The 26,272-nt window shown below is 39.3% G+C and overlaps 1 protein-coding gene across 1 annotated transcript in view; it reads left to right on the forward strand.

The window, feature by feature from the left end:
• The first annotated feature begins 624 nt into the window (after nt 1–624).
• Nucleotides 625–26,272, forward strand: part of COL25A1 (collagen type XXV alpha 1 chain) — a 308,844-nt gene continuing 283,196 nt past the window's right edge. Inside the window, exons 1-2 of the mRNA XM_068941897.1 lie at nt 625–1,419; nt 2,201–2,270. Of these exons, the coding sequence (XP_068797998.1) occupies nt 1,060–1,419; nt 2,201–2,270 (430 nt within the window). The 5' untranslated portion in view covers nt 625–1,059. The remainder of the gene's footprint in view (nt 1,420–2,200; nt 2,271–26,272) is intronic.

Raw genomic sequence — 26,272 nt, forward strand, 5'->3', positions numbered from 1 at the left:
ACTCTCTCGAGCAATGCGGGGTTTGTGCATGCTCCTGCTTTGGAAGAGAGCCCTCATACTGCATGCATGCACTATTGCTGTAGAGCCACCCGGCAAGTACACGCGTTTATTCCCTGCGCGCTTAAAAAAGAACCAAACCACGAAGCGCTCCGGCGTGTTTCATGCCCGCACCTTGGGCATGACAACCGAGCAGTAAACCGCGCTCAATAGCGTTATTTTGCAGCACTCCCCGAGGCAGGCGCGCATCCCTCCGGCCGCTCGCCTGCAGCGGGAGCCCGGGGGCTCCCGCCTCGCCCCGCCCCCTCATTTGTTAGTCTAATGACCCCGGCGCCGTGCATACATTATGCAAAGAGGGGAACGCTGCGCGCCTCTCCTCTCCGCCTAGGTGAATGTATTATGCTAATAAGCGGGCGCGCGGGGGCGGCGGCGGCTCCGCGCGGCGGCTGACAGCGGGGCAGAGCGGGCGGGCTCGCGCGCGCGCGCGCGGCGGGGGCGACGCGGACTGCCGGCCGCCTGCGGGCTTCCCCGCCCGCCCCTGGCTCGGCTTCGGCTCGGCGCGGCGCGGCGCGGCTGCTGGGCGCCGGCAGGCAGGTGGAGGGGCAGCAACAAGTCCGGCGGCGGCGGCGGCGGCGGAGGAGGGGGGCTTCCCGCCCCGCGCCGCAAACCTCTCTGACAAGTGGCAAAACGTTTGCAGAGCACACTAGTTCGTCCAAAGGGCGTTCCTGCGGGTGGGTGGAGGAGCGGGGGGCTCGCCCCGCGTCTGGCCCTGCTGCCTGCTTTCTGCCCGGCTGGCGCCGCGGCTCCCCGCCGGCCCCCTGCCGCGGGCTGCCTCGCCACCCGCTGCCGGGCGCGCCGGTGAGGCTGGCCATGGAGACTCCGGTGCGCGCCACCTCTTCGCCTTGAAAGTGTGTAACCCGGCTGCCGGCTTTTCTTCTCTCCGTTGCGGTTTTTTATTTCTATTTTTAAAATCTGCCTTTTTATTATTTATCTTATCGTACTTTATTATTGTTGCTGTTGTTGTTGTTTTTTGTTGCCGCTGTTTGTAAACTAATTGCCTCCATGGGGGGCGGAGGAAAGGAAATAAAAGCTGCCGCAGCTGAAGGGTGCAAAAGCATGCTGGGGAAGAGCCAAGAAGCCGCAGGACGGGATGGCAGCGGGAAGCCCGGCTGCGGCGGGGACCGCTGCCCGGGCCGGACGGTGCCGTGCAGCTCGGCGCTGGCCGCCCTCCTGTCAGCGCTGGCGGCGGCCTCCTGCGTCTACCTGGGAGTGCGGACCAGCGACCTCCAGGCGAGGGTCTCGGCCATCGAGGGCGCCCGAGGGAGCTTCTCTGCCGCCGCTGCCCTGCCGCCGCTGCCCGGCTTTTCCCTGGAGCAGCTGAACGCAATGATGCAAGAGAAAGTGGAGCGACTCCTCGCCCAGGTGCGCGGGACGGGGCGTGTGGGGCGGCGGGGCCGAGCGCGCCCGGCCGGGGGCAGCTCCGCGCTGGGAAGGTGGGAGCGAAGCGCGGGGGCTGTGCCGAAAGCGAGCCCGCATCCCCGGGCGGCGGCGGAGGCGGTGGGGCCGGGGAGCCGCGCTGGAGGCGAGGACCCGGGGGTGACCCCAGCTCCCGGGGCTGCGGCCCGCCTCGGGGGGTGTCAGCGCTGCGAGCGGGGGCTGCATTTGCGCTAGGTGGGACACAAAAGCCGCGGGGGCGCCCGCGGCGGGGCTGTGTGGCGGCTCGGAGGGGGGGGGGAGGGGTCGGCCCCGGCCTCGCGCGGCGGCCGTTGGGCTTCGCGCGGCGGCCGTTGGCGCTACGACGTGACGGAGCGGTTGACCTTCACGTCGAAGCGGTTGACCGTTTTCTCGTCCGTGACTTGCAGACGTGGCCGAGCCTCCGTCCCTCTACATTTATTCCCCGCGCCGAGCACCGTGCATGCGTGTGTGTGTGTGTGTGTTGGCGGGGGGGGGGGGAGGTCGTTTGTGCCGGGGTGACGGGCGGCGAAGGTGGGAGAGAGCCGGCTGTGGCGGGCTTGTTTTGGTGGTTGTGGGGGTGGAGAAGTCACTGATACGCTTTGGGTCCAGTCCAAGTAAAGAACTCATCACTAGTTATGCAGTCTATGAAAGAGTTGTAAATCACAGTTTACAGTCATGCAGTTCTGTAATGCTGGCTCTAATGGCCTGAGCTTACCAAGTTCCTTTATGTTGCCTTTTTCACTCACAGAAATCCTATGAGCATTTGGCGAAAATAAGAGTAGCGAGAGAAGTGCCTCCAGAGTGCAACTGCCCACCAGGTAACAGACGCAACTTGGCAATCTCCTCATCAGTAGGAGGTTTTATGACTCTTTGGATTTTGGTATCCTGTGTCTTTCAAACATAGGTAATAAAAAATACAAGTTAGATCAAGGGGATGCCTTTCCTATGAATAAGTATACCTTGAGTGGAAAAGGTGTAAAGCCCAGAATTTTATCCTGTTTGCCCTGTAGCACTGAATTGGAATTAACAGTAGCAGAAACCTCAGTTAGACTGGGAGGTGCTTAGAAAGTAACACTTATGAAGTTACGATCTGTGCTAGCAAGAAGTAGTATATTCTGTCTTAAATGGTGTGACACTGAATCAAGGCATTGTGCAGTCATTTTGGGAAGTGGAATAAAAATCACTGTTGAAAGTATTAAATAATTTAAAGTGAATTAAAATAAATGGAGAGTCCATTTATTTAAGTCTGCAGTAGTATTTACAAGGGCTTTTTTGGTACTGTCTCCTTTTTTTTGTTCTCATGGATAAAAGCAGCATTTCTAGGAAGGGACTGTAAGTTTCATATTGAGGGTTCAAAACTATTTTTATTTACACAGCCAGTGACGTTGCTTGACTTTGGAAATGGACCCTGCTGGGATCAGTGATTTTGACACGCATGTAACACTGCGCTTTATTTTTTGGTGATTCTTTTGGCAGTCAAATAATTGTTCAATACTATTTTAGCTATATAAACTTCTGCTACTATGTACCCAAGTTCAAAATGGTATCTTAAAAATTAAAAAAATAATGCTAATGTTTCCCTGGGTGATGCAGTAATTCTAGCATCCTCTGTGTGATGAAGCATGATGGACATACAGTATGCTTTACGCATCCTACCACTATGGCCATATGAAAAACATTTCCTTCACAGGTGGAATACTGATGTCCAAGAAGAATTAAGCTAATAATAATGTTTGGTAATAGGATGTGTGATAGTACTATGTATATAAGGAAGGATCCCTTCTAGTTAAGGGTTTAACTCCTGCCAAACTCGACAGCCTGAAAGGGCTACTGATTCTTAGTGTTAAAACTGACTCCAGTGGTTGGTATTTTGCTGATAATACAACTGAGAGCAGAGTGCTTTACTGGCTGGAATAGGTATTTCTATGGCTAGCATGAAAAGGACAATATATTTCTTGGATTAGGACTGCTTTAAATGAATGCTTAGAATTACTCCACTTTCTTCTAGCTTTGGTAAGAAACACTGATTTCCTGCTGAATTGCATTATATATATTTTTATCCTTTCAGGCTAACACGAACGTACAATGTTTTTATTTTTCTTTTGCTTAACTGGAATACATGATAAAATTCAAGTTTGTGCACTAAGAATGAGGGTTGCTCATCAACCTATATGCAAAGATGTATACAGTGAGCCTGAAACACCACTGAGTTTGTTTCCAAGCTATCTCACTTTTAATAATCATTGAAGTTCATTTATTGTAAAATTTTCACTGAAAACTTGCTGTCTTCAGACTAAAGGTCAGTCTCGGTAACTGTTTCGCAGTTGGTGTTACATGCTGCTTTACTTTTCCATTACCACTAGAGCTCCACATTATACCAATTATTACTCGACCTTTATTTTTAAGAAATATGTTTTGTGAAATAGATGATGAGTGATAGAATGTTTCTCACAAGCTTTGTAAAGATCTTTGCTAGACAGAAGTCAGAACAAAATGATCTGGGGAACATTTTCAGGTGGGGAAGATTCGTAAGATAAGGATAATTTATATGAATAGTTGTCAAAAATATTTTTACAAAGAAGGCTAGCTGTTATGGGCGTTAGAAATGTGATATGGAATTCTTCACCTCTTGGTAGCTATTTCAGTTTGGAAGAAGGTTTTGTAGAGATTGAAAGATATTGCCATGTGATAGCCCCATTTTAGACAGCTTAAAATGAGTCGGTGTTCTCGTGCTTCTTGCCAGTTGACAGGTGTATATCTCAAAACGGCATTGTCTTGGAAGCTTTGTATGAGAAAACAAGGGCTGAAAGGCACTGCCATCAAAGTACTATGCCTTCCCGGCTGCAGTGATTGTCGTGGTCAGGCATCAGACAGAGGAGGAAGGGACAGGGCAAATAAAGTGTTGTTACTTCATTTGGGTAACTATTATGAATTTCATACAGTAAATCATACCTTCTGGAATATGACTAATTTGCTGTTAGAACTGCTTTTACATTGGACATGATGAGTTTTTATTTTCATCATTAATGCAGTTATTACTTCCATGTTCCTAAAGGCATATGGTTTAGTATGAGAAGAAACATGGAAACTCAGTCTTTTTTCTATTGCTTGCTATTTGTGAAGCTAAGAATAAATTACATCTTTACTTCCCCACGTGATTCAATTTTTGCTGCTTTATTCTGCTCAGCTTCTGCAGTTTTTCACTGAGATTTATATAATAGTACAATATATCTCTATTAGAGATGATTTTGGAAAGCCTTCAGGGAACAAACACAAAGAGGTGATTTTGAAAGGCCGCTGTGCTGTGAGAACAGGGCCGCTGCCACCAAGGCAGTTTCCATCCTCCTATTCTTTAAAGAGAAATAAAGATTATTTGAAAATAGGTTACACTGAATTTCCCCCTCTCCTTTTGGTAGAACACAATCTGTGAGCAGGAGAGTGAGAATGAGGCCTCTGGTTTAGGATTAAAGTTCTGCAACTGATGTAGATATCATTAGCTTGAGATATTCATCCGTTTGTGGCTCTCCATGGTAGGAACTCAAGTGTTCAGATGAAACTGGGTTTTGGAAGGCTTGGATGCTGAAGGCAGCCAGATTCGTAACTTCATAGCTTGCAAAGCAGTCTGCATGTAGCTCCTTCTAACTCAACAGTAGCCTTAAACTTTGTCTAGAGTGAAGAGTGGTTGCATTTCTCTTCTCAAAACTGTAATGTTTTCACTAAACATGGTTTTCTAATAACTTTTTAATAAAAGCAACACATTGTAAGGAGATAGGAGTTTTGATTTCAGTTCTATAGGATTAAAATCAGGTTCCAAAGATTTTGTAAATATTTTTCAATGACAATAGCAGGCATTCTTTCTCCTCTTAAAGCAGAGCAATAAAGCTTAAAATGTAAATGCGTACTGACATTCCTTTAAAATTACCTCAGTTCTAATAAGAGTGCCAGCCTAAATCCCATGCTTGCAGCTAGTGCTGCAGTCACTGCTGGCAATTAGCCTTCTGCCCATAGGATTGGGGGGCAAATTCAATGACTGGAATTATTTTAAGCCTAATAAATTTATTTTCCTTTGTCTCCCAAATTTATTAATCATTGTAAATTAATATTTCCTGACTGTAAAAGGTGAACGAAAAATAGGTTTTTAGGTGATTATTTTCATATATTTAAATCTTTCTTTAAATGGTAGTGACAGCATAATCAGATTTTATGAGGTGCAGTCAAGCACAGTGCTGGATACCTCCTAGTAAGTGCTAAGAATTCTACTGTTGTGGGAGGTGCAACACCCACAGAAAAGCACAGGGATACTCCTGTTTTCGTAGAATTTATTATTAGCTTCCAGCAGATTCTTCAGAGAGCTCTTCCAAAAGCGCTTAAGTATATACTTAGTACCCATAGACTTCAATGGAAATTTAGCATATGCTTGCATGTTTTAGTGAATTGAGTCTTTATGTTATCGTCACGGTCAAGTTCTGATGCCTGCGTTCATGTGTTATGATGTCTCGTTCTGTAAGTAGTCCTTGAAGAGCCCACTTGCAGAGTAAGATGATGTTGGCAGGAATAGGGTTGTAAGTCTATTAGCCCAAAAGAGTCAGTCTTGGTCATCTGACCAGGCTAACAGGCTGTTATGTATGGTTCTGCCTGTCTCTCTCATTTTGAGTTCAGTGGCAAAGCTTCTGTTTATTTCAGTAGAACTGAGATTCAGCTAGCAATTGCTTAAGAAAATAGTCTGAATTATGAATAAAATTTTGAGAAAGACAAAAAGAAAGCCTGTGACAGAAAGTTTTTGTTAACGTACCCTTTCTGAGGATTGCTTGTAGTTTGAAGGGAACAGAAAAATGAAAATGTGAAAATGCAGGATGAGTGAGACTTAGATGGGTACTGAAAGTTGGTGTGTGATGGGTAAACATAGCAGCACTAGAAGCAGCTTTTATGTAACGTGGCAGGTGAAGTTCCATGAAGTTGTTTTATGTTCTTACAATTTAAATTCATAGATACACATCTATTTTATTAGAAGTTTCAATACAAGCATGGTGCATCCATTTTTCGGACGAGTGCAGTTACTTTCTTTCTGGTTCTCTTGGTTAAGCTGGATCAGCTTGTTCTTACCCTGCTATTTTCACGCTACAAGGTTTAGGTCTTTGTTTTAGTATACCTGGTTTGAAAGGTGGGGGGGAAGGGAGAAAAATCCCATCTAGTCACAGGTAGTAGTGAAAATATAATGAAGTGATTAATTGGAACTGAAAACAAGACAGTACAAACAACTAGTAGATTTTATAGCGGATGTACTGTGCTGACTTTTCAGAGAAAGGATTAGGAATTCATGCTCGTGGTTCAGGGGACTTATGTGGTTTAATTTTTATCCCTAGAAATTTTATTAACACATTTTCAGAGGTCTTCAACTTACTATATTTGCTTTCTTTTGGAAGCAATGAAACTTTTTTTTTTTCAGCTTCTGGGAAAAACCTGTATAACATGAAATTGTTCGTCTAAAAAAACCACCAAGCAATATTATATAATAGGAAAGCCTATATTCCTTATTTTTGTTTAACTTTTCTTTCCCTTGTATTCAGGTACCTTTAGCTTCAAACCTTTTCCAGGCATGGGCACTGTCATCATTCCTTTTTATTAGCCAGCTATTTTGTGCTGTTGTTGCAATCATGTCATCTTGATTCTCCATCCCAGTCTTAAAGGTCCTCATGTTTTGGCATTTAAAGTGCCTCCTGGTTGGCTATGGTCAGGTTATCAAGTTTGTTTTAGTGAAGTTGTGTGTATGTAAACCTGTTCATTCAGCAGATGAAACACTACTACAGGTCTAAATTTTTCCTGGACAGAAAATACCAGTTAGTCTTATTCTGGTTATAGCAATTCTAGTGGGGAAACTGTATTCTACCGTTACTAACATTTTTTTTGTGCTATGAATGTGCTGTATGTATTTTGGGAGCAGCATGAATGTTAAAAATCAATGTGTTTTCTTAGCATCCCAGTACTATTTTTGTCCTCCAAGGCACCTTAGTTTTGTCTGGATGTGCAGTAGTAGATGATGAACAGACTATACAATATAGGCACTCTTTCTTAATTCCTCGTTTTCCGTAAGGGCTGTTTCCTGGGAGCATTTTGATTAGCAAGGCTGAAAGAATGGAAGAGAAATCAATTCTGAGGATTAAAAAAAATCCAGAAATTGATATCACCAGGATATTACTCTTTTATGATCACAGTGAAGAACTTCTGTAAAAATAAATAAAAGGAGAGCCAGCTTAAATGTTTATAGGTAGAGAGACCTGAAATAAAATACAGATAGATATAGAAAGTACCCAAAGTGTTTTGTCTTGTTACTTAAAATTCTGGAGTGTGCTGTCTGCATCTAGCTCCCAGCATTACTTACTTCTGCTGTCTATTCACTGAATGCAGTACTCAACCTTGATTTGGTAATTTTTTTGACAGGGCTTTGAGTTCTTCTTTCATACCTTCACTGGTTTGATATTTTTCATTTCTTAGATAAAGATGTTTATTGATGTGTAGCAGCATGCAACCTTCTGGGTAGTTAGTTGTCATGTTTGGATGACTGATTAAAGATATGTTTTCTCCCCACAGAACAGATAAATATATTTTATTGGCTAAGATATGACCTTTTAATTCTCTTTCCTCTGGGTTAGGGAGGTAGGGTGTGCAGTGTAATGAATGAAACAGAATACGACTCAAAGAACAACTGATTGACGGCAGACTGCACCAGATTTCTCTCTTTTGTAATGTTATTGACATCACTGGTGTTGTAACAAAGGTTGACTTGACCACAGAAGTTTTACTAAAAAAAAAAAAGTTTTTTGAATGTCTTGAATTAAAATTGATTGAACTCGCACAGTTGTGTTGAACAAGGTATATTTAAAAGATCACCTCCCAAGAAAGGTTTGATTATCTGCATTAATTGTAATTTAATGCTCACCCTTCAGTTTTGCAGATCTTCTGCTTATATTTACCTTCATGTGGTGCTGTCAATCTTGAAAAAGAACAGTTTTTTGAATCAAAGTAGTTCAACTACAGTGGGTCTTGCAGGGTGAGAAGTTCCCTTTAAGCCCAATTCTGGAACAATGCTTTGTGATGTGTGTATGTGTTAATATATGCCTCTACCCTCAGGAGTGTTTAAAGCTTGGATAACTTAGTTTTGTACAGCAACACTTCCCCCCCCCCCCAACGTTGCCCTTAAAAGTTAGTGGATTCTTTGGACTGTGTTGCTGGAAGAACAGCATCACTGCACTTGCATTGCAGCAGTGATCTTCTTTCGGACTCCCTTCTAGATTTCTGGCTGCAGCATACCTGTCTATTTTCTGTGCACTTAGTATTATAAAAATCAGCTTGCTATGAAAAACAGCTTACCTGATCGAAGATATCTTTACAAGTCCTTGTTGGTTACCAGATGGAATCACAGAATTAATTTGTTAAAGTTACTGATCCTTTGAAGTCATAAATCTTATTTTAACACACACAGGACTTTAGTCACAGTGCTAACTGCAGCCTTTTCAGAAAGGCTAGTGTACAAAGAGCATTTTCCCCTTCATTGTTTCAACTGATTATCCTTCCAGATTACCTAAAAGTCAGCCACAAAAAGGAAATCTGATTGCCTAGTAGAACTATTAAGGAGATATAAGAAGACACAGAATAATGCAGTCCGGAAGAAACCTTTCTTTCCCTGTACAACTGAAGCTGCAGCATGCAGTTAGATAATCCACAAAACAGTGATCATGATGCAGTAGGCTTGCTTTTTGGAAGTTTGTAGACCGTCGTGTTTCACCAGTTAGACTTACAGTAGAGCAAAGCCTCAGAGCTGTGCCTGCTTAAATTCATTATGTTATCAAATCAGATGCTGTTTGTGAGTGCTCAATAAAAAAAAAAAGTCAGGACAAATTTTCAGAACTGAGCGCCTAAATTTGCATGGTCAAGGTTCATATATACCTTTAATGTAAATACAGCTATTTTTTCTATATGTAGACCGAGTAATGTTAGAAATACAGGTCTGGTTGTTATCTCAGGAGACCATCTTATTCATGCTTCTGTGCTCTGGAGCAAGCATATTTAGGTCATCCTTGTCAGGTATTTCCTTCCGTGTGGTTCACAGCTGCTGTGTTTAGTCAGTTGTGGTTCAACAAGTTGTTGGATCTGCCTCAATGTTGCGATTAGGTACAGCAGCCTCACTTAAACGTTCTCCTCTGTTAAAAATGTGTTGCTCTGTAATATGCTATTGGAGTAAATAGGTAAGCGTATAGTGCTAAAAATTGCTGATGCATAGGTGTGTCAATGCTGAAATAACCTATTGTTAAAAAATGTCCAGTCATTACCTAGTTCTAGTGCATTAACTATCAAGTTAGAAAGTTCTTTCTTGACAGCCAAGTTAATTTTCTTACTTGCGAAGTAACTTGCGTGTCCCATCCTCCACGGTCATGAAGAAAACCTGAGCGCTATGCTATTTGTAAAACTGTATTTTTAGATATGTTGGAAGACAGTCTTGTCTATGATGCATACTATAAAAACTCTTACCTTTCTTGCTCTTCCCCTGCTCTTGTATCTTCTGCTTTATTAAAATTGATTCCCATTTATGTGTGCAGGCATCTCTATGAGCAGGTGTATATGAGCAGGTTTATATGCAGCTGTAAATACTGCATATGGGTTTTGGGCAGAGAGTTATTTCTTGTGCTTGAAACATATGATTATGTCTGGTGAGCTTATCTGAAGAAATACATAATTATAATTCTTTTATTAGGTATATTCTTACAGTTCTTAATTTTGGTAACAGTCCTCTGTATGGCAAAGAAATAGTGAATGGCATGGAAAAGTAGTACATTAAGTTATCCCAGTTTTATCACCTCTCTTAATATTCAGAACATTCTAGAAGTGAAATCCACAAATACACTTTAAAGGGTTGGTATGTGAATGGGATTCTTCTTAGTATGTTGTATTTAAGGCTATGTTGGAAAATTGCTATTTAAAAGAAATCTCTTCTAAAATGATGGAGGGGAGGGGAGTTTTGATACCAGAAAAATACATTAAAAAAACTGAAACCGAAGTCTTTTACCAGGGATGTGGTTGCCATTGGAGTGACATATTTGCATATGCATATCCAAAAGCCGAGTGACACCATGTAATTTGAGGGACAGTAAGCTGTTGACTCTCTACAAGGATGTTTCTGTAATTAGAGTCATGTACAGGCTGAGAGAGCAAGAATATAATGGGTTGTAGGCTGAGGCCAAGCTTGTTCTGGTAGTACCAGTTGTGTTGCTGGGGAATGATGTAAGGCTTCTTATATATCAGCTCTTCAGCTGGATGATGCTAGAGTTTTAACAGAGAGCTCCAGTACTAAAAGTCAAAGTGTATGCGTCTAAAAGTCAAAGTGTATGCTGAGGAGGTATTTCCTTTAGGTGGCAGCTCTAATGATCTTTTTGAAGAATATGACAACCAGATGCTTGAAGGCACCCCCCTTCTTCCCCCCACATCCTCTGAGTAAGCTCCTCTTCTGATTCTCTTGATGTTCTTATGGAAAGCCTTGATACCTGAGCATCATAGGGATATGGCCACAGGGGATTAAAAGGATAAGCTCCATAGATCTGTGGATTAATATGCTCTTCTCCTTCTGTCACACATTATGAAAAATACCGTTAAGCAGCATGGCCAGCGGGTCTTGGTACTGTCAACTCTTCTACTTTTTTTTTTTTTTTTTTTTAACAAATGTTCCTTTAACTTTTACATCTGTGCTGCTGTACTTCTAGGTACTGCCAGCTGACAGCACGTCTCAGTGGATGACAGACACTGAGAACTGTTGCTTCAACTTAATGTGGAAATGCTTAATATACTACTGATTTCATGTCCTTCTGCTCTGAGACAGGATGACTGTCTCAAACTTAGTAAAAATACTTCCTGACTTGTACCAGGAGATGTGTTCTGTGCTGACATATTCAAATGCAGACCTAAGTGAGGTGATTGTTAAGGTGGTCGTTCTGGCACTGCCGAACTTGATTTCTGTACTTTTCTTTGTTCTCTGTCCTGGTGGGAAGCTTGACAGTTGTTTGGATACGCTAGTATGTGTTTTGGGGGATGGCTTTGTGAGGCATTTACAGATGAATGCAGTGGTATCACAAAAAGGGATCAGGGTGTTTGTTGTAGTTATCTATGTGTGCATGAAGAAGTCACCTTTCTATGAGGAGCATCTTGCATATGTCTTCCTGGGCGTGAGTGCACAGAATATTGATGAACCAGAGAGGCTGAAAGGTACAGTGGCACGGTATCAGCTTAACGTGAACCAGTGCTTATACAGCCATTGTCAATACTTGCTTAGAGTTGGTGTCTTTGTAATGATGACAGCCATGTTTGAAGAAGGCTGGAAATGTTTTTGCCTGTGAAGATGAAGTGTTTTTCCAATGCAGCAATCATGTAAGTGCATTATATTTCTCTAGTGTAAGGAGCCTTGCCTTAGAGAGGAGAGATTAGTATTTAAATTTGACAGTTGTGGATTTCACTTTAGAACAGCTTTGCATAATTCCTTATTTTGAATTCCAGGCTGAACCAAATTTTAATGTGCAGGAGGAAGACTTTGTTTTGGCACATTCAATTAAGAGACAGCATATAAGCTGTTATAGTGACTAATTAAAAGAAGTAGAAACTTTGAATCAGCAGCAATGAGGGAGAACTATAGCAAGACTGAAACCCCCACTTTTTTTGCTTTTGAAATTGATTTGCTGCTACAGGGTGGTCTTTTGATGTATTCCAAACAGTTCTAGTCCATTTTAAGATTATAAGATGTTAATCTGTTTTCAGTGTGTATGATAATAGCTGGAATGCTCTGGAAAAAGCAGTCTCGTAACAAGTTCAAAGGAATGCACCTTTAGAGGAAAGACTGTGCTTAAATGGGTTGCAGCAAAGTACAACTAAGTAGCAGTTCTATATTCTGATGGTGTTTCCTTGTAGGACTGTAAAGGAGGGATGAGTAGTCTTCATATTTGTTTTCCTCTATCTGTAAAATAGGCTTGATATAAATGTTGCATACATTAACCAAAGTGTGCTGAGATCTTACAGGTACAAAGTGTTAATAATTTAGAGTAAGGCTACTGTCTTGAGGAACAGTACCCCCTTTCCCCCCTGCCCCTCCTTCCCCCCCCCCCCAAGTTGCAAAATGTGTTCATCTCCTCTTGGTAATCTTGGTAGCCACCTCTCTGTGCTCCTCTTTGATCGCTAAGATATAACATAATCAAGTGGAGTCTGTTGAAGCGCCATTGCTGTCAGTTACATATTCGTTTTCTAAGAATATGGAAGTGGGATCTTGTCTTGTGCCCTTTCTTCTTCCTTTGGGTTGCTGAATCATCACATTGAAAGTTAGTTTGAAGTACATCAACTTGTAATTGAAGTAATCTTTTGGGAGGAGGTGAAACTAATGTGTCGTCTTCTAGATGATAATTGTCGGAGTTCTGTATGTGTTCTAAATGGTCCCACCTGGTCTTTCAAGGGGAATTAGCTGGTGTCAGCCCAGCTGTTGCTAGCATTGCGTACCACTTTTAGAAAATGAGAATTCTTTCCTTTAAGTAGATATACTGAACAAACTGAGATCTCCACTGGGCAGTGATTCAAAAAAGAAAGCATGGACGTTCCCCTTTTAAATCGAGAATTAATATGAATTCTGAACAGAGTCTTCCCTACATTCAGTTGAAATAATGGAATTTTTAAGGTATGCTGTCTTTTCAGTGTTTGGTCATGCCTGTTTGTAGAGATCTAAAATGTTTACTGCTTAATATCTATTTTTATGGTATTTTCTGGGAAGTGGTTCTGTAATTCAGTTTTTGAGGAAGTTTTTTTTAAAAAAAAAAAAAAAAACAAACCCAAAACATGAAGAATCCTCTTTATTAATTAGGACAGGTGAGCCATACTAGTTCAGTTCACTCATGCAGGGATGAAAGTAGCTTCTTATGCTATCACGGTTTCTAATATACAACCACTTTTAAGTGATGGTAGGTAAAAATAGCTTTTAAAGTAGCATTTGACTGGAATTCTGATTGTTAACTAAACCTAATATGTGCAAATATGTTACTTAAGGCACATGAGTTTTTAACTGAAGTCAGTGGAGTTACTCTGGAATTTTGCCCACGTGCTTTGAGACCTGAGTTTGGCCTCACTTTTTCTTCAGCTATCTGTGAGTTTTATAGACAGCTGCTATCATCTACTTTAGCTTTGATATATGGTTATTTTTACTATTCAGTTTACCTTTTATCCTTTCCACTCTTTGGGCTAAGAAACAAAAACATCTCTTTGCACTTGTAGAAATACAGAATTAGTTATTTAATATCATAAGAGTTTTGCTTGCATTTAGGAGTAGTTTGAACAGTGGAAATTATTTAATGTATTTATTTTTATGGGAAAGTTATATACTCTTCCATCTCTCTCCAAAGTTTGCAGACCCAGCGAGAGTAGTTCTTTGAGGAGGAACGTTAGTTGTTTAGCAGCAACTAGATTCAATTACGAAAAGTCTTAGAAATGTTCAAAACATCAATTTTGAACATCAGGGCCATTAAGGCCTCAGATTTCTTTTTTTTTTTCCTAAAACATGTCATTTCAATGTTTAGCTTAGCTCAGTGACCAGCATTGAAAATGTATTCCCATCACATGTGTGTTTGTGTCCTGAAAAGCGTGGGACTTTGCGGAGAAAGAATGGCGGGACACAGTATTGCATTGACATTAGTCATACTTTGAGATGAGCTGTAACTGTTTAACATAGTTAATTGCTAATAATAGCACAGGGATAAGGATTAATGAAGCCAAAATTATTCAGAATCTTTGGGAAAATTCATGCTGGTTCTAAAGAACGCTTGTTTCCGAATGGAGACAGATATCCCCTCAAATCATCTTTCTTTTCAGATGCCTGCTCTTTGACTGCCTTCAGTGTTCTTTAAACTGTGTTGCTGGGCACAACAAAGAGGGTTACTCACATCTCTGTATTGCATTGTGTCCAGACACACTAATCTTTTTGTTAGACCATGATTGGTCACCTCAGTCTAAACCCTATGAAACTGCTGAGTAAAAGTGGCTTGAGAAGGACTTTTTGTGACAGACAGCCATCAGTTCAAAGTCTGGGAGGAAACTATAGTGATCTGTGAGGAGAGGTTCGTAGGGAGCCCTTTTCACAGCAGATGGACAGATGGTTTTCTCCACTTGAGATCACACAGAATATACAATAGTACCAGTGCTTACATCCCTACCAAGTAAGATTGCCTGGCTGTTTCGTGATGGGAGCGTACACTTTTCATAGACACAATGGGGAGGCATTTACTCGTTGCTACTGTTCCTTTCAGCTGCTTTAAGAGAATAAGACTGTCCTTTTGTAAAGTGAAATAGGGTTCTTAGTAAAACAACTGCTTCATAAAGGATGTCATTGTATACCTATGTATCTTCTATATAACTGGCCCCCGTTTTCTTTCTGAAGTAAGATCAAAAGGAAGGCTAGAACTAATAATTCCAAGTATCTGTTTATGTTTTGGTAAAATACAATTAATTGTTCAGGTTGTGCTTTCAAGTAACTGAATCTAATAAAACAAGATTTTTTTCATACGTGCTAGATGATAAACAAAGAAGGTATATACGAGTAAATTTTTTAAAACATACTGTATATAATATAACTGATGATGCATTGTACAGCAGCAGGCTATTTCATGTTCATTTACGCTCATTAAATATGCTCCATTTCACCATTCGATCCGTGGGTTTTTTTCTTTAATTATATACAAAGCATGATCTTCGGACATTGGTCTTTTTAGTGTCTACAAATGCCTCTTAGTTTAAGCTGCGGGGAGAAAATAATTCATTTATTATTCTACTACCAGCTAAGAATAGTTTTAAAATAAAATACGGGAGCAGAAGTTGGGAAGATGCATAAAACTTTTTATCCCTAAACGACACACTTAAAATTAGTTTTTTTCTTCCTGATCAGAACATTTGTATTGTGGTGAGTAACAATATCTTTTAACTAATAATAGGTTAATATCACTTTTATTTGCCCAGCCACTGTATGCATTGGGAATAAGAGCAGATGCAAATTTTGCTTCTTTACTCAGCTGCTAATAGCTGAACAAATTTACTGGAAACAGTGGTTCAAAAATTTGGCACCAAAAGATGAACTGTAGGTCAAAGTATTGTTATTAGAGTTCTTAGGAATTAATTTGCCTTCTAACCTCTTCTCTTATTTATAATTTTTCTTCTGTTTCAGTAATTAATGTTAGAAAATCTGGAATTTGATCTAGAATATGTGCTTAGGTATTATAGATAAACCTTTTTTTTTGTTACTGAAAAATCAAAAACCCACTGAACAGACTGCCGGCAGAAATTTTGTCAGACAAAAGGGAAAACTGGCAAAAATATTTTACCCTGGGAAATTTTAGTATTATAAAAATTTGAGACTTAAAATCTTGGAGCCTTTTTTGTTTAAGAGTGATATAAGTCTTAAGCATTTAAGAAGAGTGATTGAAAAAGCAAAAAAACTTGTCTGCAAACAAACACCTTCTTTGATTTTCTGATGTGAAACTTTTTTTTTTTTTTTTTAAAGAGGGGAAGGGGAGACCCTCCCCTTTTAGCAAGAATGTTTTCCGTTAAAAGATTCAGTTTGCTGATAAATGACTATGGAAAAAATGAGATTGGTTATATGCAAAGATGTATCAGTCAGTGCTATATGATGTTCTTAGGTACACATGGTCCTATAAGGACATGGAGGTGGGGAATAAAATGCTTAGGTTTTTATTAGTGCCACAGATTTTCATAAACATTGATCTTTATTCATTGCTGTCATTGTTCTTTTTATTGTTGGATGGGCATAAGCTAGGTATATAGAAGGTATCTAGTTGATGAATCCATCCTTATGTTTTCACATTTTTGATAGTAGGTGATGGAGTGTTACCGCAACTAAACTATTTTATTTTCAAAGATTACTTTTTTTTTCCTCCACAGTATACAAGACCTGGGTTGCTGTTGGACTGGATTTCCAAAGCATTCATTTAATATAAAATACTTATGCTAGTAAATTAAGAAGCTTAAAATAGCTCAGTGCATTCTTCCTGTTGAACCTGTGGTGTAAAAATCTACCTTTATGATAGCCTTTAAACTTCATCACTAACCAGATTTCTATATAGCCGAAATATGTGAACCTTGTGGAAAAAAATGACTTCTGTATCTTCCATACAAGTGGTTGGTTTTAAAATGAGAAAAAACTTTCTATTTGGCAGCATCACAACTGAATAAATGAAAAACAAAGCTGTATTCAGTGTAAGGTTCCCTCTCATAAGGAATCACTGTTAAAAATAAAGTTTTTGAGATAGTACTTCTGACGAATCAAGGAACAGAACATGCCTCTTGCGCTTCTGGTTTTATTTAGTTTCTAGGGAAATTCTTCTTTGCATGTGAAGATGGCTGATGAGATGTAAGGATGTATAGGTAGGACAAAAAAGTCCTGTTTGATAAGTTGTAACCTTTCTAAGTAACTTCCTTTTTTACCCATAAAAATAATGATCAGAGTACATTTTCCAGAAAGAAGGTTCAAGTTCCCTAAACATGAATATATTTTGCTGTTGATTAGATGTTTTAATAGGTAGCTATTTGCATATATTTGAGGTGCCGGGACCTTAGCTACTTGTCTGCATGTGCAGCTTTATAGATATAATAGTGCACTCTTATCCATGAATATATACTTATACCACTTTTTTCTGAATTTCTGACTTTAATAATTTTCACTTAAATCTTCGGCTGTCACATCCAAGCTTCTAGATTTCCTCTGCCTTCCATTAGTCTTGTAGCATTTTTCTTTTCTTTTTTAATGTCTTATTCATGTAAGAAACGTAGCCTGGATCACATTTATTGCAGATGTCCACCCAAGTTCCCCCCCATCCCCTTTTTTCCCCCTTTAAGTAAATCAAAAATTGATAGGTCTTGCTCACCTGGCCCCTTTTTTGTCCCAGTGGGTTTCTTAACATCTTTCAAACACCTATGCTTGTAACTTTATATTGTATTGATGTTTCAAATGCACTTTTTTCTGGAGATCTGACTTCTTATAAGCAAATGAATAACTTTTTTTTTTCTGTAATAATGTTTGATAAACTTACATTTATTTAGAAGTTAATTAAGCAAGTTATTTCAGGATAAAATTTGTTTCCTTTAAGTCACCAGTACTTCTAAGACTGCCTTTTCCTCACAAGTTGCTTGCTTTCTTGAATTCTTATCTGCCCATGATATGGTACCAAAAATGAAACAGCACGCTGTTCTTTTATTGAAGGGGTTTTTAACCTCTGCTTATGTACCATATTCTCCCCAGAAAAAAATTCTGACATGATTTGCATGTTTTAACTTGTCTACAAAATCTTTTTGGCTGTCTGGCACTACCTTGACTGTTGCTTTAGCAGATGAGCTGGTGAGAGCAGTTTTGATTACACATTAACGGATGGACATTGAAAGGCATTTCATCTTCCAGGCTTCCTTTCACTTTTTCTTTTTGTGTGCCTAAGGGCAGCAACCTGGGAGGACCTGCAAGTATGTTGTAGGACAGAACTAGAAGTCAGACATTTCTGAATTTGAAGATTTATAAGCATTCTGAAATGGAGAAACATCTAGGAAGAAAATACTGTTCCTAAGGATAAGTACAAATTACTTTGCATGTACATAAGAGTTCATGTAGACATTGATTAGTTAGCTGTTCTGAAGAAACGTGCCTGGGGTTTGTAGTGAATAGAAAGCTGCGTATGAGTGTACTGCTCTTATGAAAAATGCCCAAAAGCCTGCTGGCTTATTGAAACAGACCATGTTCTGTATGAAACATGAATTAACTCTTCTATTCTGCTTAGCATTGGTAAGGTACCTCTTACAGAATTCTGTCCAGTTTTGGGAATTACTTAGATACAAAAGTGGATCAAATGAAGAGAGTCCAGAGAACAGTTGTAAGAACCATCATCAGCAAGTATGTAGAAGGTGTGGCATACTGAGGGGGTTTGAGAGAACTGGAGTAGTTTAGGCTAAATCAAATACAACTGAATGGAGGAAGATGTTTTCAAATAGGTAAAAGTCAATTACAAGAAGAAAAGAAATAAGCTGTGTGTGTTGTATTTCTTGTCCGCACCACAGGAGACCATCTCTATAGTGGAACAGATAATGTGTGTTGGTTATAGCATCTCTATCATAAGAGATTTTTAAGAACAGACTTGTAAATATTTGTGAGGAGTGATATCGGTAGCTTTTGCCATTACTGTAGGGAGGTGATCTAGATGATCTTTGGAAAACCCTTCCACTCTTCAAGTGTTAAACTTAATGTAAGTTAAATACTGATTCCTTGTTTGTGGCAGATATTGTTACTTCAAAGATTTTTTTCATAGATAATACATCTTAGATGCCAGGATGTGTTCACTGTCATTCTTAGGCAGACAGCCTATGAATAATAGGTGTAACACTGGTATCAGAGGCTTATATTTTATTCAAGATCAGAAAAAAGAATGATAGCTCAGCAAGTCAGGGGCTAATGTGTTAGTAATGTTTTGTATGAGAGAGAGAGAAGGGTACTGAGGATGGAAGAGACTGGAGGTGCTCCCTTTTTCAGTTTTTTGTTTTACAGAACGATAGTACTAAAATGCCAACCAGATTATTTTATTTTAACAAATTCATAGCTTATTCTTCCTCAAAGTTGGAGAGTAATTTTGTAAATTGGCAAGATAAAATCTAGGAAATAAATTCTGCTGAAAAATCTCCTGGTAAGTGATTTGGAGGACAGGAGTGTTATTTTGGACATGTATTGGTTTTAGTAGTATAGTAATTGAATTCTTGTAGACCTGCTAGCCAGTGTTTGGTTTCTATTTGATGTGTGCATTTTTTTTGGGATAAGAATTTTTTTTTTTTTTTTACTCCAGTTTTAATGGGGCTGTATCTTTGGTAGTGTATGTGGTGTGGTGCATATGTTTTTTTTTTTTTGTTTGCTTTGTTTTTCCTCCAGTGCAAGTCAAGCAAGTATAGCTCTAGTAAGTACTTGATTGGTAGACCTTCAAGGAAAAAAGCAAACATGCCACAAGAGATGTGAGGGTGAGTTAAGTTTCATAGTGCTTTTTTTGTGTGTTGGTGCTCACTTAATACATTTTAGTAGTGTTTGAAGAGACTGTGAAGTTAGTTCTTTTTGTTTGTTTTTCCGCAGGGTACACTAAAATTGTGATAACTGGCACAATGTTTCTGAAATGCGTAGTAAAACAATTCAATAAGAACTATGACAGAATGTGTGTCTGTAAATCCTCAGTAACTCTGAAATTGTTAGGAAATCTATTATGGGGAAGACTCAGAAGAGTTGTAGTTCTATATATGTGTAGAACCTGGAATGAATCTGCTTGGTGTATTTCTTTATTCCTCTTCCCCCACAAACCTCCTTCACCTGTTTTGTTCTTTAGAAATTGATTTACTTTTGTTGGAAGCCTCCTTGCAAGATAGAACGTGAGACTGTTTTTCTTCATTCCTCCCTACACCTTCCTTAAGCCTTTAAGGAGTTGGCATGGCTAGCTGAATGCCAGAATGGTGGATGAATGCTTCTTAGGTTCAGAAAGACTGAGGGCCTCACAGTAAGGGGAGCCTCTGTTTGGTTTGAGTCATAGTTTGATCAAGCTTGGTGCTTTCTGTGCCTTTTATGAAAAAAGGTTTATTCAACAACATAGTACTGTTGGCATCATTTCCATATATATGAGGTGACAGCAGTGATTAAACAAACATGGCTTTAAAGACTGGCTGAATTCTGAAAACTGACTTGCAAAATTAACACCCTCTTCACTGACTCTGTCTGCTCCTTCTGTGTAAGTAGACATTGAGTATAATTGATCTGAGTGACAAAAAGTGATTCTTTCTGTTCCTGTCAACAGTGAGGTAAGCTGGGTGCTATTTCTCTTTAGGCATGATCAGAATTGTTGAATGAGTACAAGGCTAATCGTTTTCACCCAAGCTAACCTGCATAAGCTAATGCTGCAGAGGTCTCTCTGCCAGAGAAATGACTGGTATGATTTGACTTGCACAACCTTTATGGTGATAGTGTGCATGAAAGTCAGAATGGTTGTCTTTGGGGGTGGAGGTGTTTTGTTCTTCAAAAAGGTGATAAACTGATTTTTCTTAGGAACATCTATATGGAGCTATCAAAATGTTCATTTACCTGTATATCTTTTGGCCAGTAGCAGATTATCAGGAAAACATACATTAACCGCAAGTATATCTATGTGTATATCAGAAACATTATAACAGAAATATCATTATCAAGTTCAAACACAGTAACTTTTCACCAGATTACACTTCTAGCCTCCAGTAATTTGCTTCCTGGAGAATTGTTCAGGTAGAGATGATGTCTTTTGTGATTGGGATTGGGGAATTTCAGCTTACCACCTTAAACTTGCATCTTCTCTCTAAAATCACTACCTGAGAGACTGCTGTTCAGAGGCGGTTGGTGACTGTTAAAATTTATCAGCCAGCCAGCACATGAGATGATACTGATATTGAGAAGTAGTACTTATGGCACTGCAAACCCAGGAAATCAGGATATCCCTATAAACAAAATAAACCCTATTATGTGCATATAAAATGAAGCACTAATACCAGCGTCTAACTACAGTTGCATTTCAGAGCTGGAAAATATACTTAGGCATTTTATTCATAGACTATGATTTGAACGTTAAACATCCATTTATAGACTAGCCTTTGTATTTTGGAGTCCTTATCAGAATGCCAACAAGTTATTGGAGTTTGAGTTTAACTGCTGCTAATGATTATGCCATCGTTTATGACGATATATGAAGGTTTTCAATATGAAAAGAAATGAAGCTTCCGAGGCAGTTTTCTGAGACTTTGTTCTCAGGAGTAAATCCAAGATGGTGGGCGGGTCCTTACAGGACCCTGCTGTTTATCTCACTGGTTTGGTTTGCTTTTCAAATGAGACAACTGAATGCATTAAGCTAATTAATGTATTTTAATAAGAGGAACTATATTCCCACTAGTTCCTCTGCATTAAAGCCCTTTATGTTAACCTTGGATGAATGAAGTGCTATAAACATCTTTCTTGGAAGCAGCTTTGTGCACTTACAGATTTTTGTGGGGTTCTCTATACCTCTTTGCTGCTTTTAAGAATAAGATTAACAGTTTTGCAAGAGCTAGAAGGCCTCTGTTTGGCCTCATTAAATTTACTTTTTGGCCTTTGCTCCTCTGTGGTGATGGGAAACTTGTCTGTGAACCTGGGGGAATTTGCTGGCGTGAAGAGAGGAAAAAGAGAAAACTTCTTTGTAGTCTAGGTTCATTCAAACAGGGGTGATAGCTATTTCTCTTTTATGAATGTGCAAAGGTGCATAAAGGTTATGTGAATACAGCAGTTAGGGGGCTATCTCTTATAACCAATGGATTATAGTGTATCCTTAAGATTTATGCAAATGAACTTTTCTGGTAAGACTGATATAATAACAGCATATCTTAGGACAATACTTCTTGTTGTTTTATATGATCTTAGAAATGCAAGTCTGAAAAAGCAAATGCCTTAATTATGTTGTAACAGTATTGAAAAGGTAAATAATGATTGCCTGTCATTAGATCAGTTTGCTGATAGTTACAAAAACCTCTCAATGTGGTGTGTGGGAGTCTTTGACTGTGGCGGGGAATAATGATATTTACCGAACTTTAAAGAATGCAGGAGCTACTTGGTCACTCGAACATGAAATGGTTTCCCGCATCTCACCTGTACACTGCCAAGCAAACCTTTGCATGTCATCACTGGCTTTTTGGGTTAGGAAATGCTGGTAACTTTAACATCTTTAACGTTTCCCAAGGTCTAGACAATTCTATGTTGTTAAGAGAACCATAAAATATCTTGTATTAATACAATGTATTAATACGCACCTTTTGACTGCAAACTTTCTCATTTCGGTGTATTTTCTGTTAAACTACTGCTATCCCATGCAAAAGCACCATTACAAAACTTAAAAAAAAATTTTTCTTTTGCATGTATATCATATTATGATGCTATATAGATTAGTCCTCTAATCCTGGTAAGTATAATTGGCAATAAGCCGCTAGGAGTAAGCGTTTTAATGGGAGAGCAGTCCTCACTGGTTGCAAAGGTAGGACTATCATCTTAGTAGAGAAGTGTATTTTCACGTGTAGTACTGAATTGTGTTACCTTTTCAAATTCAAGGCAGCATTTTTAAACCTCTGCTTTGGAATTCACGTTCTGAGATGCATTAGCAATGCAGGATTTGGCATAACTATGTCCTGCTAGGTTATCTTCTGCATTTGTTTGTTACTGAAAGTTTTTAGATATTACTTTCTGTATAGAACAGATTATAGTAGCGTCCAATAAGGGATATATGGGGAAAATTCTGTTGTGATAGGCATTGTATAAACACAAGGAGGGGGGGAAAAAATCTTTACACCTGACAGCTTATCGTCTAGGTATGAGATGACAGTAAAAGATACAGGCTGATGGGGAGACTAAGTAAACAATGTGGCAGTATTGGTTAGCCTTGTAGGCGATGAGTTCAGCAAATTAGCACCCTTAAAGTAGTTAAGAGTTAACTAAATAGAACGAGTTAACTGTATTTATCTTACATGTGTAGTAGGAAAGTAGAAGATTTTTGTCTTTTCAGTGGGACTTACAAATGAACAAAAAAAGCCTTTGTACATTTCTGTGAAGATGACAAATGGGAAGGGCAGCATGGGAGAAAATAGAAAGCTAGTGCTTTGGAAACTAGGCAAAAACAAACTTGGTAGATACTGCTCTTTGTTGATTAGGGGTTAAGATTGATAGTTTGGAGATTATAAGCTTCTTGGGAATGTGAAAGGCCTTGATGGTAAGCATCGATTCACTGGAGAAAGGAGAACCAATGAAGGGATGGAGAGAGAGGAAATTTAGGCATAAATTTCCATATAGGTACTCACATTTGGCTTGAATCCAAGATGACACACAAACTGTGTTCCTGAGTGACCATGGGAAAAGAAATTATTCACAGCTGTTAAGTCAGGAGGTATGGAGAAAAATTTTGTGGTAGGAGTGTTGGAATGTCTATTTTAGGTTGAAAATACTAAATTCTCTGAATTAGCTGGTGGGGAAAAAAAAAGCTGGACAGATGCTAGGTATTACAATATCACTGGACTTTGGTGAAAAGACTTCAGTATGGACTTCTCCATCTTAGTGATATCGTTAAAACTGCAAATGTTGTAGGTTACCTATCGAGAAGGCATAGACATAGAAATACTAAGGATCGAAGACAGAAATCTGAGGATTCCACCCCAAGCCTGGCTTAAGACAGTAAATTTGTTCAGTGTTCTTTAAATTGAAGTGTATTCTTTAGCTTTGCCTCCCCAGCACAGATAGGTACTTTACTTTATCCCATTTCATAGTTTGGCTTGTGCAAGTTTTAATTTATAAAATACTCAAATATATTTTTACTAGATATGATAAAGTTGTTACTTCTTGTATAGCTCTTAATTCTTTTGAGAAGCGTTATGTGGTTAATACTTTTTAATGCAAATGTGAGAATTGAAATTTTGAATAGTAAGAGAGGGTTGGATTTCTGAAGCTGTTTTGGAACCTGCTTCTTACTAACTTAGTTGGAAGGGGCACTAAGTGCTGAAACATTTTAATTGATGTAAATATAAGTCCTTAATAAGCTCTTTTGTGTCATGTGTCTCGCCTTACATACACACGCACGCATGTACTTAAATGCTTTGTTAAACTGGGGCCAACACTTAATACTGTATGAGCCAAATATCTCTATTTTCATTGAACATAGGAAGAATACACTCACAGCTGCCCTCAGTCATCTCATGCTCATATCAGCAAGTAAAAATTAACGTTTTGTTGGCAATGATATTGTGCCTACAGTACAGCCCAGCTATACCAGACTTTTTAATAGAAGCATCAAGCCAAGTGAGTTTAGCCTAGACTATGAGCACTTTGGACTCTCTTTGTTTCTAAAATATTGGAATGGGTCAGTGGTCTGTGAAGACAAACAAAAATAACTGGACAGATGCAGCATGGTTTAAGCCTTAAAAAGTCTAATTGACTGCAACGTCACAGGACTTGGAAATGACTAAGTCTCAGGCTCTTCCCTCTTCGTGACATTGCACAAATCGGAAATGTCAAAAATGCCACCATCTGAGTACAATACATGAACATAAAACTTTAATAATATTTCTTTAAAAATGACTTTACAAATGACCAGATTAACTTGCAATCATGATGAAGTCCTATTACTTTTCAAGATCATAGTGAATCACCAGTTTGTTTGCTGAATATTTGCTTTCTTCATGTAACACAGACAACATGATTTGTTCTGAAAGAATAAGACATTTATTATTTGAAGACAGAATGCACTTCAGAGGCTGAGACGCGGTAATGCAGAGGCAGCTGATCTCAAACTAGTATTTCAAGGTCTGATTCTGTAGAATAGTTGCAGAAGAATATAGATTTTAGGTGCAAACCTGACTGAGCTTTGCAGTAGAACTGCTACCAGACTGTATGCAGTACACTTATTCATTAAACTTAAGGCCTGCAAAGCCCACTGAGTGGGAGGAGTAAGAAGATTTGAGAAAATCAGTTGTCCACCCCGTGCAGAACTCTGATCCTGCATTTATTGCAAGCAGTATTAGAAAGCACTGCTGAAAAGTGTTTTTTCCAGAGAGTTGACATTGCTGTAAGACATTTTGTGAAGGTGAATTTTAGGATGTGTGATGTTTTTTGGTTTTCTCTGGCTAGGAAACAGTTTGACAGCTTGAACTCCCGCCAAATTCATTGCAAAACTGATGAGTATAACAAACCTTTCTGACAAAGAATGTGGTTTGATTTGAGGTGATTTTTATGAGAACCTGGGCCAGAGTTTGTTTGCTTCAGGTAAACCCGGTAATTGCAGTTGAGATTCGCTCCGAGTTTGAAGCTGAAATTTGCATCCAAACTCTAGGATATCAAATCTCTGGCAAATCAATTTTGACGTTCTACCTCAGCCATCCAAACCTGACACAAATTGGCACAACTTTAAGAAAAAAAACCCACTAATTTAATTTTTAAAGAATAGAGTTACTAGACAATGCTACTAGTGTATCATTGCATCAGAACTTTGTAGTCCTTGAATGTAATCCCATAAACTTGAAATCCATAACCAGGCTTACTTTTGAGCACTGTGGTAGCTTATGGTACTCTTATGTTAGGAGAAATTTTCTTGATCAAGTTGCTTGATAAGAGTATTTCCACCTGCCCAAGCAAATTGTCTCTAAGAATCATACTAGTCCTAGGAGATGAGAACTTGATGTTAACGGTAGGAGAGATGGTTGTGAAAGAAGTCTAGCAAATTAAGAGAAGTTAATGGGGAAAGATTGTGACAGAGATGTCTTGCCTTTTGATCTGTGAATGTTTATTTCCTCTCTTAGTAAGAGGAACTTAAAATCAGTAACAATAATAAGAAAGTTTAAGATGGCATTTGCTCTGAATTTTTGCTCTTTTTCCTACATGTAAAGGAATTTCCAGTGTGAGGATCATCCCTGCTTTCTCATGCCTCTTGAAATGTCTCAGTGTAAACAGGCATATAGGGAGTGGTTGTACCCCTAGAGCCCACAGCTTGTGGTCAGCTGAAAAAGCAGCTACATATAATGCATGACAACTATTTGCCTCTATTTAATTCATGATAAAGAAATTGATTAAAGGTACTGTAAAAGTATGTGATTGCAGACAAAGCCCCACTCTTAACTGTATCAGCAGAGTGAAAAAGGTTATCTTAAAATAGGAGGAGGCACTTGGAGTAGTGCTACAGTGAACCAGATCTGTCCTTTG

Source organism: Struthio camelus, chromosome 4 (genome assembly GCF_040807025.1).
Source record: "Struthio camelus isolate bStrCam1 chromosome 4, bStrCam1.hap1, whole genome shotgun sequence".
In the NCBI taxonomy this organism is placed as follows: Eukaryota; Metazoa; Chordata; class Aves; order Struthioniformes; family Struthionidae; genus Struthio; species Struthio camelus.